General features: G+C 37.5%; 1 protein-coding gene across 1 annotated transcript in view; it reads left to right on the forward strand.

Moving 5' to 3' along the window:
- The first annotated feature begins 825 nt into the window (after positions 1-825).
- Positions 826-17,403, forward strand: part of LAMB1 (laminin subunit beta 1) — an 88,122-nt gene continuing 71,544 nt past the window's right edge. Inside the window, exons 1-7 of the mRNA XM_074268335.1 lie at positions 826-979; positions 1,151-1,268; positions 2,374-2,555; positions 5,567-5,702; positions 9,585-9,658; positions 15,297-15,485; positions 15,620-15,683. Coding sequence (XP_074124436.1) covers positions 1,232-1,268; positions 2,374-2,555; positions 5,567-5,702; positions 9,585-9,658; positions 15,297-15,485; positions 15,620-15,683 — 682 coding nt within the window. The 5' untranslated portion in view covers positions 826-979; positions 1,151-1,231. The remainder of the gene's footprint in view (positions 980-1,150; positions 1,269-2,373; positions 2,556-5,566; positions 5,703-9,584; positions 9,659-15,296; positions 15,486-15,619; positions 15,684-17,403) is intronic.

Below are 17,403 nucleotides of genomic sequence, written 5' to 3' on the forward strand. Positions count from 1 at the left end.
CCAGTTTGGCTGATACATACAGTGCATGGAGGATAATGTGCAAGAGAAGGCTGAAGAAGGCAAGGAAGAGATGGCATCCGCTTGGTGAAAGTCTTGCGTGCCAAGTAAAGATGTTTATACTTTACCCCCTAAACAATGGGGATCCATAGAAGGTTTCTGAAGGAAGGATTGACATCTGTATAAACAGATTGGAGAAGAGAAGGTAGGCAGGAAGACTTGATGGAGGCTTTTGCAGTAATCCATCCGAGCATGGGGGAAAGGATCCATTTTGGGATGATGGCAATAAGAACAGAAAGAAAAGTGCCCTTCTACCATCAGACACCAGGTCTGATAGAAAAAGAGAAGAATTACAGATACCATCGTTATTAAAAAATGTTCTCAGGCTCACGGGACAAAAGATTTATCTGCCTTTTGTCCTCTTCCTGCTCCATCCTTCCTCTAGAAAGGTAAAGAGGAATCTCCCTGGGAGAGTTACTTGTTAAGGAGTTTTTAGCTTCCAACTGGTTTTTTGTTTCTTTTGAGTGACTCACCTCTTACAAATGTAAATGGATGAGTCCGTGGTAGGTCTTCTCCCCAACCCCTCCTTCTCATCCCAGGACCTATCTTCTAGACCAGACAATATGATTCCTATCCCGGATTGCTTCTCTTTATCCCTTGGGCATCCCCAGAAGCGCACAAACTGGATCGGAAACCTACTGCTCCAGGAGGGCAGCTGGGGCACCCCATGGCAGGGTGCATATAGCAGGAGCACCAACCCCGTAAGAGGGGGAACATTCCAACGTGGGAACACTACTACAAGCCCTCCAGCTTCTCCAAAGACCTCAGCCACCCGCCAGCCCGCCCCCTCACCCCCCATCTTCCAGCGTGTGCGCATGAGCAAAGGCGCCTCCCTCTGTTCCTCCCTGGGCTAAACTTTCTAATTCCCTTCTTTGGGCTCCGGGGCTGGAAGGAGCTGGGAGAAGAAGGCTTTGAGTTTGGGGTAAGAAAGTTTCTGTGCTCTTTCTTTTAACTCCCCTTTCCACCTTCTCTCTTTTTTCTCCTCCCATTTCTTGGAAGCAGCGGGTAGGGGCGGAGGTTGGGGGAAGAGCGGCCCCTTTTCCCCTCACTCTAATCTTTTAATTTGCCTTCTGCTTTCCCCCCACTTCTGCAGAGAGAAAGCAGGCGAATCCACCAGCGGCTTTTTCCCCCCCTCTCTCTCCTGCAGTTCCCCTCCAGCAGAAGGGAGGAGGAGATGGGATTACTCCAGGTGCACCTTTTCGGTTTCCTAGGTAATTCTGAGGATTCGTACCTGGTGGTGTGGACTTGGGTGTGGAGATGGGGAAGGGAGAGGGAGAGCGGAAAGGAAGGAAGAAAAACTCTTTTTCCAGGCTTTGCTGTGAATCGAAATGAATCAGAGGAGGAATTTGGGTTAGAAATTAAGCGTTTGTTCTCAAATGCCATTCACTCTCCCTCAGTTAGGGAAGCTGCCGCGAGGCGGCGGGACCTGGGCGTGGAGAGCTTGAGACTCCAGCCAGAACTCGGGTTCTCCGGTGCTCCTGGCTCTTCCTTTTACCTTTAAGCTCTTACCTCTCCTCGATTTGTTCCCTTACCGGGAGGGAGCTGTGAAAGCCCGAGCTCGGGTCCTGAGGGCGATCGTTCTCTCTCCCTCTTCCTGTTTCTATTTCCCTGGGAAACTGCTTAGAGCGGAGCGAAGGAGGCTTATCCTGGGAATAGCCTGGCTCCCCGTATGACTTTAATTAGCGATTGATGTTCGCCTCTGGGTAGTACCAAAAGGCAGCTAGCTGGTCGTTTCCTTCTTCGGATTATGGCGAAATGTTAACCAGAAAGTTGCGAGGTTCTTTACCTCTTCTTCCACGCCTTTAAAGATCCACCTCTCTGGGCTAAAGGGAAGGAGCCGTGCTAATGTGCTCCCCGGGGCGTCCCTAGGAAACACGCGAGCAAATTCGCAGCCTCCTTGCGCTTTGCAGTAAGCAAATCAACTTAATGAGTTTGCAATTAATATTCTTTCTGATGGGGACCAGGACTCTCCAAGATCAGGGCTTTTTCCCAGAGACTGGAAGATGAGGGGTCAAAAGGGGGTGTGAATGAATATTTGGAAGGTGGTGCTCAATGCTGATCTCTTGTTTTATTTCTCCCTCATCTGCCACGATATTTCACTTCTTTCTCCCCGTCCATTTGTCCTCTTCTGCTGCTCCCGGGACCCCAACATTTCTTACGCCCCCTCTCTCTCTTCTCTTGCCTGCCTCCCCCCATGCTTCTTTCCTTCTCGTATCTTCCTCTTTTCTCGATTTCTAACTTGGCTAACTCTCGTGCGCACCTCTTCCTCTCTACCCCTCTCACCTCTGCCTGCTTATCGGGGGCCTGACTCCCCAGTCTCAGCTCTATGGGGAGTCTATGTGCACGCCCAAGAACCCGAGTACAGTTATGGCTGTGCCGAGGGCAGCTGCTATCCAGCCACGGGAGACCTGCTGATTGGCCGAGCCCAGAAACTCTCAGTGACCTCCACGTGCGGACTGCACAAACCTGAGCCCTATTGCATCGTCAGCCACCTCCAGGTGAGGCCGGGGATCTGCCAGGCGGCGCTCTCCGGGCTGGGAATCCCATGGTCCACGGGACTAAAAGGGGCAGGTTTCGTCCGCCAGCCAGTTACCTAAATAGGAAGCTGAAGGTCTGGGAGGGCCTCGGGAGAGTACGGCTAGAAGCCTTTCCTTTTGCCCCATCTCAATGTGTTTGCACAGTTGCATCCGCTTAATGTTTCCTGTCCCACTGGAAAGAGAGCCTGGCCTCTTTTTCCGTGAATTGGGAAACACTGAGAAACTGGAATTAAAAAAAAATTTTTTTTTAATTCAAGTAATCTCTTTCCTCCTCCTTCTTTTATCTGATGGGGGGGGGGGGGAGGAAAGAGGTGAACAGCGAGACTGTACTGGTAGTTTCATTGTTGCCAAATTTCACACAAACTTTCCCCCTTCCTTAGATGTATCATCACGAAAGACAATCCACAGTTGGGTTCAACTCATATTTAGATGGTGATGAAGTAGTGATGACATGGGCATTTGATACCTCATTTATTCTTCATATTCCTCCTACCAAAGTTAAATATTTTACCTGCCCACCTTATTATTTTGTTTTTCCAAAAAAAAAAAAAAAAAAAAGTGTCCCATATACTATACTTTGAAGACAAAAGGACCCCACCCTGATAAAAAATAAAAACAATGTAGCCAGAAAGTTGAAGTCTGCTTCTGTAGAAACTCTCAAACTTTAAATTTCAGAAATATTTTAATTCAAATTTCTAAGTTAATTTTTTTCTTTCTTTCCCACCCTTCTCTTCTTCCTTTCCCACTAGAAAAGGGGAAAAAAAAATCTCTTATAACAAATTTACAGAATCAAGCAAAACAAATCCCTTCATGGGTTGTATCCAAAAATATGCCTGGTTCTTCCATTGAAGTCCATCTTTTTATTGAATTTTCTGTCAAGGAGATGGAAAACATGCTTCTTCATCAGTAGAGTTCACAGTTTTAGGTAAACATTGTTTTTAAAAGCTTAAAATTTTCAAAAAGCAAAATAAAATATGTAAATTGTTTTCATTATTTTTAAAGGAAGAACCTGGAAGATAATAGTAAATTAATGATGTCTGTTCCAAATGTGGAATAAATTCAATCCTGAACTATCACTATTACTTTGAGAAATCCCCTCCCTTACCTGAATATTATATTAGCTCTTTAGTAGAACATATTAGCTCTTCAGAAGAACAAATACATGACTATAGCTTTGCACTGATGTCCAACCTTTAAAATGAAGAAAGAACCCATTCCAAAGACCTGAAAAAATGTGGTAAAGTGGACTTCATTCATTGGTTTCCAGGTTTATACAGAGATGTCTAGACCACTTCCTGATTAGAAGTGAGGCTATAATTAACCCCTCCTTTTTTTAAAGTTCTGGTAATTGTTCTCCATTACTAATTTCCTTGACTACATGGTAATGACTGTAACTGATGTTGACTTTTTTTGTTATTAACATGCAAATTTGAGGTAAAATATGTCCTTGGGACATATCTGGTTTTACTATGATAAAATAAATTAGCTTCTCCTAGGCTGTGGGGGAGGGGGGAGTCTGGGAATAGATCCCCATCCCATGCTAAAACAAAAAGTAACTACCTTCCTAAAATTCTGTCACAGTCATGAGTCAAACTGTATAATTAAGATGGTAAACCTTGAAATTGTGTGAATTTTTTTATTTTTTAAAACCATTTTTACCAATATGGTTGCTAAAAGGCAGTTACTCTTTAGATTACATTTGATCAAGGAAGATAAAGAAAACATTTCCCCAAAGCTCACTTCTTGCATTTATACCTTTGAGACTCTTGCCTCAGCTACCAGGGTGACTAAAAATCAAGGGGCCCAATGGTGCTCCATTCTAGAACATGAAGTTAATTTTAATTCCATGTGCATGCTGGGTCTTTCCAAGAATAAACCCAATGATAATAATTATCTATAGAGGACAAACCCTTTCTTTCCAAGCTACCTTCACCATTTCAGTTATCTCTGAGTTTTAATTTGCCTTTCTTCTCCTGTTCCCATAACTCTTTGGTAATGGAGCAGAACAAAATTTAATTATCGTTTTTCTGAAGTTCCCAGGCCTTATCAAACTAGTACCATAAAATAATAGACCCAGAACTCAAAAAGATTCTAGCCCTTTTATTCTTTACTTTTGAGGAAATCCTGGAAAATGAACTAACTTTCCAAGGAAGACCTTCTCAACTTACAGTCAGTGCTTTCTCACCCCTCTACTTTGTTTGCTTTCCTATGGACTTTAGCTCAAGAAGCCCAATAAGTTATTCCTCTTAAAGTTTACTTTTTTTTAAAAAGTTTTAATTGTTTAATATTTGTCTACATTGTTGTTGTATAGCTGTATCTCACTCTTCATGACCCCATTTGGAGTTTTCTTGGCAAAAGTATTGGAGAGGTTGGCCCTTTTCTTCTCCAGCTCATTTTACAGATGAGAAAACTGAGGCAAACAGGGTTAAGTGACTTTCTCAGGGTCACACTGTTAATAAATGTGTGAAGCCACATTTTAACTGGGTGAATCTTTCTGATTTTAAACCCAACAATGTCCACTAGCTTACTCCATCTGGGCTTTTCCATATCTTTTTGTAAATTTGTGAATTTACACACACACACACACACATTGAAATGTTTTAATTTTTTATTGCTATTCTTTTTAACATCACTATTACTAACAAATGTCTAATATGTTTATAAAGTCAATCTGTGAATTGTACCACTGAATAAGCCTTCTCAGGTTATTTAGTAGGATTAACATTTAAGCCAAGAAATTTATTCTAATTTAATTAGGTTTGTAGAAATCATGCCCTACTTTTGAACTTTTATTTGCAAGGAGAGGAGGCATTTTCAGCTGTTATTTAATTTTAAAATGTACCAGCTATGAAAAGCTTTAGGTATAAAAATAATATTAGCTTATTCATGTTTGTCACTAATATTTCTGCTTTTTAAAAAAATAATATTGAATTGAATCACCCAACTGATGTGCCCACTTAACTTTTTTTCAGGAGGACAAAAAATGTTTCATATGCAATTCTCAGGATCCTTACCATGAGACATTCAACCCTGATAGTCATCTCATTGAAAATGTGGTTACAACATTTGCTCCAAACCGCCTTAAGATTTGGTGGCAATCTGAGAATGGTATGTGGTTGGTGTGGGAACAAGTTCCATAGAGAGAAATTGGTAACTTTTGGTTGGATTTAAGAGCTCCTGTGTATTCATAATTATTTGTTGGTTTCTCTGTCCTGTAATTATGGCCTTTGGCAGATTTATTGCCTTGAGTACTAAAATCAGATTCCTGAGTGGTATTCCTGAGTGGTAAAATCAGATTCTTCTGCCTTGGAGCGTTTATTTTCTTCAAGAAAGTGCTCTTTCATGATAGAGCAAATGAGTTCATCATAGGCTGAGGGGGAAACAAGTTAAATGCTATCGTCTGTCCTCAGACTTGCACAGAGTATTGCAATTTAAAATAGAATGACAATGAGAGGAGAAATAAGGGAGGCATAGGAAATGGGAAGTTAGAGATTGACTGGAAGACCAACTTTTTTTTCTCTTTAAATTTAGAATTTTTAACACTGAGAAAACTCTAGATAATTTTAAGGATCTGTCTTCAGTGATGAGATAATCCAGAGACTTTTACTACTTTGGGATAGTTTAAACTTATTTACAAGCTAAATTTATTTTTTAGTCATCAAAACAATAAAAATAAGTTTCATTTAAATTAACAAAAAGGTTTGCCAAATACTTTATGCACACTATCTCATTAGAGAAGTTCTTGACTCTTTTGTGTGTCAAAGATGAAATCTATGAACCTCTTCTCAGAATGTGTTTAAATTCATATAATAAAATTCATAGGATTACAAAGAAACACATTATATTGAAATTGTAACATTAAAAAAACAGTTTCACAGATTTCAGATTACAAACTGTTACTGTAAGTTAGGTGCTTTTAGTGGCCCCATTTTACAGATAAGGCTTGCTTAAGGACAAGTAGCAAGCCTCTAAAGGATTAGAATTCAAACCTTTGTGGCTCCAAGGACTGCATTATATTTGCTTCACCACATTGAAGAATTATGCTTATTATGAAGAGAAACTTATATTAAGAATATATGTTTTAATTTCAAGCATGATGAAATGGATAATAGCAGCAAATGAAATGATAGTGGCACCTTTTTGGTTTGGGGAAGAAATTTTTTTCTTGAAGAAAATCACATTAAAGCTTAATAAGTGTATAAGAAAACTATTTCATGGGCCTGGCTCTCTGTGATCAAAAATGCTTCCAGGCTCTGTTTGATTTAACTGAGTCCCTGCACTACAGCCCCCACACCTCAGAAACTTTGAGATCCAAATAACCATTTATCATTATGTGAGGGAAAATACTCCCTAAAGGAAAGAGCTCATAATTGAGTGTTATATGACCCCTGTTTGTCAGAAGTCTGAGTTCTCAGGGCAAGAAAATAATGTAGTTTAGTTGAAGCTTTAGATAAGAAATAAGGAGATTTGGATTCTAGTCTGTCAATAACTTATCAGTTATGTATGTCTCCCCTTGACATCACAGTTTTGAAAATGAAAGGTTGAACTAGATGATTTCTGGCCTATCTTCTACCTTTTACATTCTTCATTCTGTGAATGTAATTCTATCTAGAGAAGGAGGAGTATTTCATCATCTATTATCTGGATTGGGTTTGATCTATAGAATTAGTCTGCATTCCAGAGTTTGGCTGCTTTTCATCTTGTTTTCATTTACATTATTGTCACTGGAGCTATTGTTCTATGATTCTCTTATCCAGGTTCTCCTTAGCCTAATTCTCTCTGTATCAGTTCATTTTGGCCACTTCCTGATTTCTCTGAATTCCTTCTGTTCTTTGTTTCCTATGGCATAATAGTATTCCATTGCAATTCTAAGCCTCGATTTACTTTGCCAGTCTCCAAATAATTGAGTCACCAAAGATCTGTTGAGTACTTACTTAGTCTGTGCTTTGGACTGTGCTAAGCCGTGAGGTACAAAAAAAATCTGTTCTCCAGGAACTCAATCATCTAATGGAGGACACAATGTAAAGATAAGATATATTAGAGATAAAATGTTTCCACATTTTTACTGCCTAAAAAAAAAAAAAAAAAAAAAAAAAGAGGGGAGCTACCATAAACATCCTGGTAGAATTGGAGTCTTTTCTGTATTTTACTTACTTGGGATATATTCCCAAAAATACGATTCCCTCAGTGTTTGTTCATGAAATAAACAGTGAACTAGTTTGCTTTTCTCTATAGCCCTCTTCCTGAGAAAGTCTTGCATGTTTGCAACTACACGGGAAAATAAGCCAATGCATGAAGAATTTTGCAAGTTAAGGGCAAAGGGAAGCCCATAGAGCAGAAGTAAATAGTATAGAGTTGGCAGAATTGAAACAATATTACAGGAGATTAGATAAGAATAACAAATAGCCTTTGTTATTTCTACAGAAATATTTATTTTATTTATTTATTTTTACTATTTAGTAAATAGTAATTTTACTATTACCTGATTTTCTCCCCTGTAATTTGAGATTTCACATTTAAGGACCTTCATGAATTTGATTTTTATTTTCTTTCTGTTGCCTTGAGCAAACATTTTTCTTGTGGGTGATAAACTAAAGCTGTTGTGGCCAGATGTTGGAAATAGTTTAGTTAGTTGCACAAGGACTTTTGATTGATCCTCTCCAGTTAGTAGTGCTATTTGTAAATGTGAAGGAAGTTTTGAGAGTATAGAAGACCAGCATTATCTTTGTTTCTTGGCTGCTTCCCTGACTCAAAAAAAAATTTTTTTGTCTTTTTTTCTCATGGAGGAGGAGAAGAATACATATAGCACATCTATGTTGAAGTTTTGGGAAAGTTAGCCACTCCTTTAATGTTTGATGTCTTAGATCCCATTAGTGCTTTAACTAACACCTCACTTAAGAAGTGGGTGTCTCGACTAAGTTTATATTAAGACACTTTTAATAAGTTAGATAAGGCTGGTTAGAGAGGATTATAATGTTTTTCTTTGGCATTTCAATTAACTCTTATCCGTTTCAATGACCACTCTTTTTTTTTTTTCTTCTTCTTTCAATAGACTTGGCAATTTCCCAATGCACAAAGTTTATTCCAAAGCTCCCAGTGATTTCCTGAAAACCAACCATGCTGTGACTTGATTCATTCTGACATGTTGAGATCTTCCTGCCTTTTGAGATTCTTTAGAAATATTGAGTAGATCTCTAGAAGCACCAGTCAGATATATGGTCTTTTCTTACTGCTAGGTTCTGGGGAGGCATGATTCTGTAGTATGTTCTCAAGGGAGTCTCTACCTCTGGAATTTAGTGACTTTTTCTAATGTATTAAAGCTGGAACTCGTTGACCTTTAAGGCATAGGGCAAAGGTCAGTTTGCCTGAATGGGGACATCTTAGTATTTGTTTATTTATTTATTGGGGCCTATCTGATCCTTTAAATTGACTTTGCTTTTTAATTGTGGAAATGCACTCTTAACTTTTCTAATTTTGTGAACTGGAAGATAACTAACATGTGTGGTAGATTTTATTTATTTTCCTTGCTTTTGTCTACTAAAAGAAGGAACTATCTGTGTTTCTTTCTAGTTGAGGGAAAATTATTATGTCTTGGTGCTCCAGCATGCAAGCTGACCACCTACAGTGGGCAGGAAAGAATTTTTCCCTGTTGTGAATATCTTGGCACAGATGGTTGGGAAGATGTTTCGCTCTTCCTCCTAAACAAACAATAATGGTTCAGGCAGAACTGAATGCCAGATTTCTGTCAAGCAGTGATCTGATTCAGTATAGCCAACTATAGAGTCATAAATCAGAATGATGGCCCTGAAAACTAGAAGTGACACAAGATTTGGATTTTGCCATTTAATAGTACTGTATGGTTGTGAAGTTTCTCCTGTTATTTCTTGTCAATAGATAAGAGCAAACAAGAGCAAAAGAACAAAAAGTAGCTAAGTTGCTTTTGGACATTCCTGCTAACTTTAAGAGTTTCCTTCCTTCCTTCTTCTGTAGGTGTGGAGAATGTTACCATCCAGCTGGATTTGGAAGCTGAATTCCATTTCACTCATCTCATCATGACTTTCAAGGTAAGGATCCATAGATTTCTCCCAGGTGAGAAGAGAGGGCCATGATGTAATCCCCCTTTCCAAATTGATGATTGCTCTGGGCTTATATATCACCATAGCCCTATCTTGAAATGCCATTACAATTTTTAAAACAAGGAATGTAAACTTGACAAATAACTGTGGTAGTCCGAGCAGGCTACATTTTAAAGGTAATTCAGTTGAAATTTTTTAATTAGTTATCTCTATTTGCACATGGATAGAACCAGCTTTGACTCTGCCCCAAACCACAATAAAACATCTGGAGATTAAATCCCTGTTTCTGTTCTGTTTATAGTTTAATATTGGGTTTTCTGACAGAAAAAGGATCTGTTGTCTTTTTATTCTCAAGATTCTAGAAGATTTTGAGGAACATTTTAAAAATTCTTTTTAAGCAAAAGTGTGTGTGTGTGTGTTTAAAAATATAAATTTTCTCTTTATCTTCAGTTTAGAAATGTAAAGTGACTCTACAAGTAGAGAATGTCTATATACAAAGTGCCTTTGTTTCTCTTTGAGCAGCTGTCTAGTAATGATAGATTTCAACTTGGTTAAAAGTACATTTTGATGCACATGAAACCCCTCATTTAATTATATCGTACATTGAAATTACTTGAGTTATTTTCCGTTAGAGTTGGGAACCTTGATTCCACCTTCTCATATGTATTGATTTTCTTTATAGGCCAGCAGCCATAGGTATCACTCCTATCCCCTTGACCTCTGCCATTGCTTAGTGGTTGAGGGACTAAGGCTTAGAAATTAAAGCAGTGCCAGGTGGCTTGGCAGACTCTGGCAGTTTTTTTGTTTTGCTTTTTGAATCACAAGCTGCATGATTCCTATCATATATATGATATCCCCATACCATATCATAGATAGCCCCTCCCTGGACCCTCTTTCCCTTCCCATACTCCCTCCCTAATAAACACCTGCTGTTGCTGGCAAATTAAGGGTGTTGGATCGTGGCAGAACAGAGAATTGTGACAGAATAGAGAGGTGTCACGGGATAGATTCTCAGTGAAAGTCCTCCACCTCCATCCCACCCTCATGCCTGCCCCCCTTCTCCTAGAAGCACCTGATCAGCTCTTCCCATTCCCCCACGTGCAAACACATGGCCATACTCAGTGACTAGAAGTTAAATTTAAACTTATGCCCCTGAATATTGATCTTTATGGCAAGTGAAGCATAAAAACTGTTTTCATAGTTCTGTTCTACAAAGACTAGAAATGTTTTTATTACTATGATGACCTTTTACTTTGTGTTTTTGGGGGAGGGAAAGAAAGGTGCCTGGTTACAAATGCAATTCATCTCAGTACATTTTTATTTAAAAGTCATCTGGATAGATACTCATTTAGTTGTTCAAATGCTACTTTTAGATCTAAAAAGTAAGGCAGACTGACTGAAAAAAATGTTATGGGGATAGCAGTATACTAAGGAGAAACATTCGACCAGGGTAATTGTAGTATCAGCTGATATTAGCTGATAACCCCTTAAAGTTTACAAAGACCTTTACATAGATTATTTTATCTCTGCCTCCCAACCCTCTGACGGGTATACTCTGTAGCTATTTATTCTATTTAACAGATAAGGAAATTGAGACCCAGAGATTCTTGAAACTAATACCTTCATTTTACAGAGGATAAGTCATTTGTCCATAGTTATAGAGCTATTTAATGTCACCAGAAGAATTCAAACACGTTTTGTATGAGACTGAGACAACAGTCTTCTGTGGGAAATGACCTGTGTATGTATGGTTGGTTCCCTGACCTTGAAATCTGAGAATTGTTTGTTTTTTCAAATAGAAATACATAGTATGGAATGAGGCAGCAAGTCATTTATGTAATAAAACTTCACAATTAAAAGTAATGCATGAGATGCATATTTTTGAAAAAAAATTGAACAAAAACAATAAAAGAAGTCAGTCAGGGAAGGGAAAAGGATTGGATTTCCTTTCCCTTAAAAATAATTAATTCAGTAAAAAGCACTTTTGAGGTAGCAGTAGCTTCTAAAGTACTTTGGAGAATTTCTGAGTTCTCAAACATTGCTTATGATTCTGAAGTAATGGAACTTTTCTACTTATCCACAAAAGCTTCTTGATATTTTCCTTTGTTTTATGCTTTAGAGAAATTAGTAGTTTATTTGTTCACGCTTAATTCTCATTAAATAGGTTAAGGTTGAGTTGTCTTTTTTCCTAATAAGAAAAGATTTCAAAACATCCAATAATTGGTTCCCAATCAATTATTGATTTTAGGTTAAATTAACATCTTCTGTTTTGTTTTTTATAAGAAAAGGTGTTAATTTTTGAAAGGAATTAACTTTGTTCAACTGAAAGCAACTGAAGAAATGGGTTGGTGAAATACTTTTTGCTCTACTGTTCTTGGAACATCCTCATGGCACATCTGGTCATGATTATGTAATATTTGTTGTCAAAGGGGAGTAAAAAGGGGAAATCTTATGAAAACCAAGCCATTTTCCAGAAAAAAATTATCCAGGGATTTGGTCAGTTCTGGGTTATTCAAACCTTTTGTTTCTTTTTTTTTTCTTCTTACTGCTTATGATTTAGATGTTTTATTGAATAGATCAAAGCTAGTCAGTAAAATGAAATTTTCATTTTGTTGTATTTCAGTTACCCATGCATGGGAAATAAAAAATGAAATATCTTTTAAGCCTTGTTTAATTACTGTTGATAATTTATAATAGTTTTTTCCCCCCTGGAAATAGGGGTATACAAAGGCACATTGGTTGTGTATGTGTGTGTGTACATACACATTTGTACATAAGGAAGGGGGAACATGTTTGGAAGGAAGTTAGGTTTATTTTATTCTTCTGTTCCACTGGAGTCCCATTCACACCCCAAGGCATTTCAGTCAAAGGCAGAAGGAAAAGTCTACAAGAGGGAGTGATGACAAGTATCCTGCCAGAGCTGGTATTTCATTAGTTTACCATTTAATAATACTAACCAATTATATTAGCCAGTATTTAGATTGGCCAGATGCTTTTCAAATATCTCATTTGAGCCTCAAAAAATTCTTGCAACATATGTACTTAGGATTATTGTTATCCTCAAGTTACAGAGAAATAGGCTCAGAAAGATTTCTTAATGTTCCCATTGTCACGTAGCTAGTAAGTGTTGGAGGCAGCATTCTGACATTAAGGACTGTACTATAGTATAGTATACGACAAAGAACACTGGGCAGAAACTGCATTCAGCTCCTACCTGTGTGATCATGTCACTTAGCCTGGCTAAGTCCTCCTATGTCCCGTCAAGAAATTAACTGGAGTCTGGCTAAGATTGTCTGAACTAGATCACACTGCTTCTTGAAGAATGCAGGGTCATCTTTGAGACAGGATGAGGATTCAGAATAGGTTTCAGATTTAATGGAGCTTTCAAATCTTATTGCCTAATTGTTCATGATAAATATTTTAAGAAAGGTCCATGTTTAAACATACCTATCTATTTTAAAGAAGATATTTGTCATTTTTAGTCACATCTAATTCTTTGTGACTCTGAGATTTTCTTGGCAAAGATACTGAAATGGTTTGCCATTTCCCTTTTTAGTTCATTTTATAGATGAAAAAACTAACAAGGTTAAGTGATTTACTCAGGATCACATAACTAGTAATTGTCTGAGACTGGATTTGAATTGACTTCAGCCTCCATCTGTTGGTTCCATTTCCAGTACTACATTAGCCAAGACAATTGACTTTGTCTCCAAGGCCAAATGAATTTAGAAGTGAATTCTACCAGACATTTGAAGAACAATTAATTGCAATACTATACAAACTACTTGGAAAAATAGGGGAAGGGGAAAAATTCCTTTTATGACACAGATATGGTGCTGATACCCAAACCAGATAGGGTCAAAACAGAGAAAGAAAATTATAGACCAATTTCTCCAATGAATATTGATACATAAATCTTATATAAAATATTAGCAAAGAAAATTGACTCTGAGCAAAAACAAGGAAAGAAGAAACAGTTAAGGTTAATTGCAAAATTCTGCATTCCCTTCTCCACCAATAACAGTAGTCTCTCTGATTCCTTCCTCAGAGAACATAATGAGAATTTTCTTAGCTTACTGGACAAACCAGATCCCCTCCATTCATTGTTTTGTTTCTTTGTTTTGATTCCTTGGCTATTGCTTTTGGCAATACAACTTAATATCTCAAGACTAATGATACAAAAGCCAGTTTTTCCATATGTCAAATAGTCATGATTCCTAGAGGTTTCAACAGGTGAGTTTAAAAAAAAAATGTTGTATTAAAAATATCATTGTCTGATAAACGTAAACACTTTTTTTTAATATGTAAAAGCAGGTAAAGGTAAAGTAGTATAAAAAACAAAAAAGGCAGGAAGGTAGGATAATATTCAGTCCTCTGCATTTTGCTCCCAGTGACTTTTCTTGTTAAAAAGTGAAGATTAAAGATTGAAAGAACAGAGAAGGAAAGGAAGGGAATAATGGTTACATTGTCCCACTTAGCTTAATCCATACCATCTTGTCAACTTTCTTCCAAGTTTGTTTTTAATTAGGAAATGAATATGTTTATTCATATTTTATTTATTGCATTTTCCTGTGCCTTGTACTTTGTATAAGATTGGAATAGGGACTGGATCCGGGGTTTTATTGAGATTGCTGGTTGAGGAATCTCCCCCTACCAATACAGGTCAACCTCTTCTCCAACGCTAAATCCTAGAGAGTCACCTAGAGCAGGGCTCCTTAAATTTTTTTTTCCATTTGCAATCCCTTTTCAAGGGATTTTTACTTGGTAAAAGTGAATTCTATCAAACATTTAAAGAATAATTAATTGCAATACTATACAAACTGCTTGGAAAAATAGGGAAAGGGGAAAAAATTCCTTTTATGACACAGATATGGTGCTGATACCCAAACCAGATAGGATCAAAACAGAGAAAGAAAATTATAGACCAATTTCCCTCATGAATATTGATACATAAATCTTATATAAAATATTAGCAAAGGAAAAATTTAATGACATCAGGTATATAAGTATATAAAAGAGGTATACAAATCAAATATTCACTAATAATAAACCATAATTCTGCAACTCCCACCTTCAGTTACAAAACCCATATTGGGTCCCAACCCACAGTTTCAGAAGCTGGGCCTTAGTGTACTATGAAGTTTGATGATTCACCCATTGTTATAAAACCACTATGTAGTCAGAGATGAGACTTGAACCCTGGTCTTGCTGATTGCAATGCAAGCCCTTTAGCCTTGGGGCCTCAGTATAATCCATTTATACATTAAAGTCTCTACTCACTATGCTTTATGTATGTGTATGAGTAACTCTTTGCAAATAAGAAAAATTCTTTATGGAAAAGACTGCCTTTAATCATGGCTTCTCTAAAGAGGAGAGTCAGCTGGTTTATGTGGTAGGATATGAAACGACATATTTTCTTTCCCTGCCCTGTGGAGGAGAGGGTTTAAATTCTAGCTAGAGAGCTTTAATAATGAAATATGTGAGGGGCAGAGAGGATGGAAAAGAGAGAGTTTGTGAAGCATTAGACTATTGAATTGAGGATTATTTCATTCTAGTGTTTGAGAGAAAGACTTACAATTCCAACTTTTAAAATGTGACTTTTTTTTAATTATTATTATTCTTTTAGACATTCCGGCCTGCTGCAATGCTGATAGAAAGATCATCTGACTTTGGCAAAACCTGGGGCGTGTATAGATACTTTGCATACGACTGTGAGAGTTCATTCCCAGGTGTTTCAACTGGACCAATGAAAAAAGTGGATGATATTATCTGTGATTCTCGCTACTCTGACATTGAGCCTTCAACTGAAGGAGAGGTTGGCTTACTGTTTCTTATTCCTATTTGTAGTGGGGAATGTATTTGAGAAATGATTTTCAGATATTGATTATGCTAAATATATAGACAATTCTTATTATTTCACTTCTCTCCTTTGCTTTTTTTTTTTTTAAGGTAATATTCCGTGCTCTTGATCCTGCTTTCAAAATAGAAGATCCTTATAGTCCAAGAATTCAGAGTAAGTTTGCCTCAAAATAAAATGCTTAGACTGGGAAGATTGAGGGTGTAAATAAAGTCATGGACCAACAAAACATTTGCTTCTTAGTACAACCAAATCACTTCCTTCCTCTTCTTTGAGCCTATTCAAGTAGCCACTATGACCATGCTTCCCATTGTGGGAAAGGGTTCTTGTTAATGGAATGAGAAGGCTAGGTCATCCTGTAGAACTGGAGTGACCTTGTCCAATATTGTTAGGAAAGACTTCAGGCTGTGTATTATTACAGGAAGTGGAAGAAGCTGGATTTGGGTAAGATCCCTGGAAATCTTGACTCCTCACCAGCTGCAATGTGGGTCTTAAAACATCTGTGTTTATCTACTACAGAAGCAAAAAGCAGTGATGAGAAGGGAGGGTGGGAGAAGATATCCTTATTTAATCTTCATTTATACATAGATCTTTTTAAAAACCATGGGTCTTCCTAAAACAGTTTGGAATATAGAAGGGAAGAGATGGACTGAAATCCAGAAGATATTGTGAGAAATACAATTCTCTTCATTCACTCTTTTATTCTTTGGATAAGTATTTATTGAATGTTCTTGGTATATCTGGCACTATACTAGGCACTGAACTATAAAGCCTCCTAGAAATTTAAAGCTTATATAATCTGGTTGTCAAGGATTACTGTCTGACTCTACCCCTAGCCCTCACAAAAACCCTAGAAAATCCAAAACAAAAAAATTATACTGCTACCTATTGACAGATACTTAGTCTTTGGAATGCATTCTGAGATGACTTAGGTAATTGGGAGTTTTTACAACCACTATAGAGCTTTATTATCACTTGGTATGTTTTTTTTTTAAAAAACATATTTAAACTTTTTTTTTTAAAGGCAGTTCAGTACATGAATGAAAAAACTTTCAACTTAGTTTGTAGCTTTTATTTTTTTCATTCTCGTTGAGCTTAGTCCTAATCAGTTAACAAACTTTTATTAGCAGGGTTTTAGCAGGATCCACTAGGTAACATAGTAAATAGGGCTTTCACTGGACATGGGTTCAGGAAAGTCTTGAATTTCAGTCTTCCTCAAATAATTTCTAGCTATTTTAACTCTGGACAAGCCTCTTAACCTCCCTTTAGTATCAGTTTCCTCATCTGTAAATTGAGATTGATAATAATAGCACTTATTTCACAGGGTTATGGTTTGAATCAAATGAGATAAATTTATAAAGCTCCTTCAACAAATCTTAAAGGGATATATATATATATATATATATATATATATATATATATATATGAATAGCTATTATAAAATGTCTGCTATATGTGCCAAATAGTTGGCTAGCAACTGGAGTTGCAAAGATAGAAATGGAAATCACTGCCACCACAGAGCTTGCATTCTGTGGGCTGGAGCCTAGCAGCTGGGGGAACCAGGAAAGTATTCATACAGATGACATAGAGGAGGGTCCCTGAGCTGAGATTTGAGGGAAGTCAAGGATTCTAAGAGGTGGACATAAGGAGAGTGTGTATCTGAGCAAGGAAGACAGAGATAGCCTGTAGGAGGACTGACAGGAAAGCTAGGCTGGCTGGTTCAAAGTGTATAAAGGGAAGTACTGTTTAATAAATCTGGGGAGCTAGGTTGGAGCCAGGTTATAAAGGGCTTTACATGTAAAACAGACAAGTCTGTTCTTAATCCAAAGGTAGTGGGAAGCCGCCCCTCAGATTTTTGAGTGATTTGGTCAGCCCT

Source organism: Sminthopsis crassicaudata, chromosome 5 (assembly GCF_048593235.1).
Source record: "Sminthopsis crassicaudata isolate SCR6 chromosome 5, ASM4859323v1, whole genome shotgun sequence".
Lineage (NCBI taxonomy): Eukaryota > Metazoa > Chordata > Mammalia > Dasyuromorphia > Dasyuridae > Sminthopsis > Sminthopsis crassicaudata.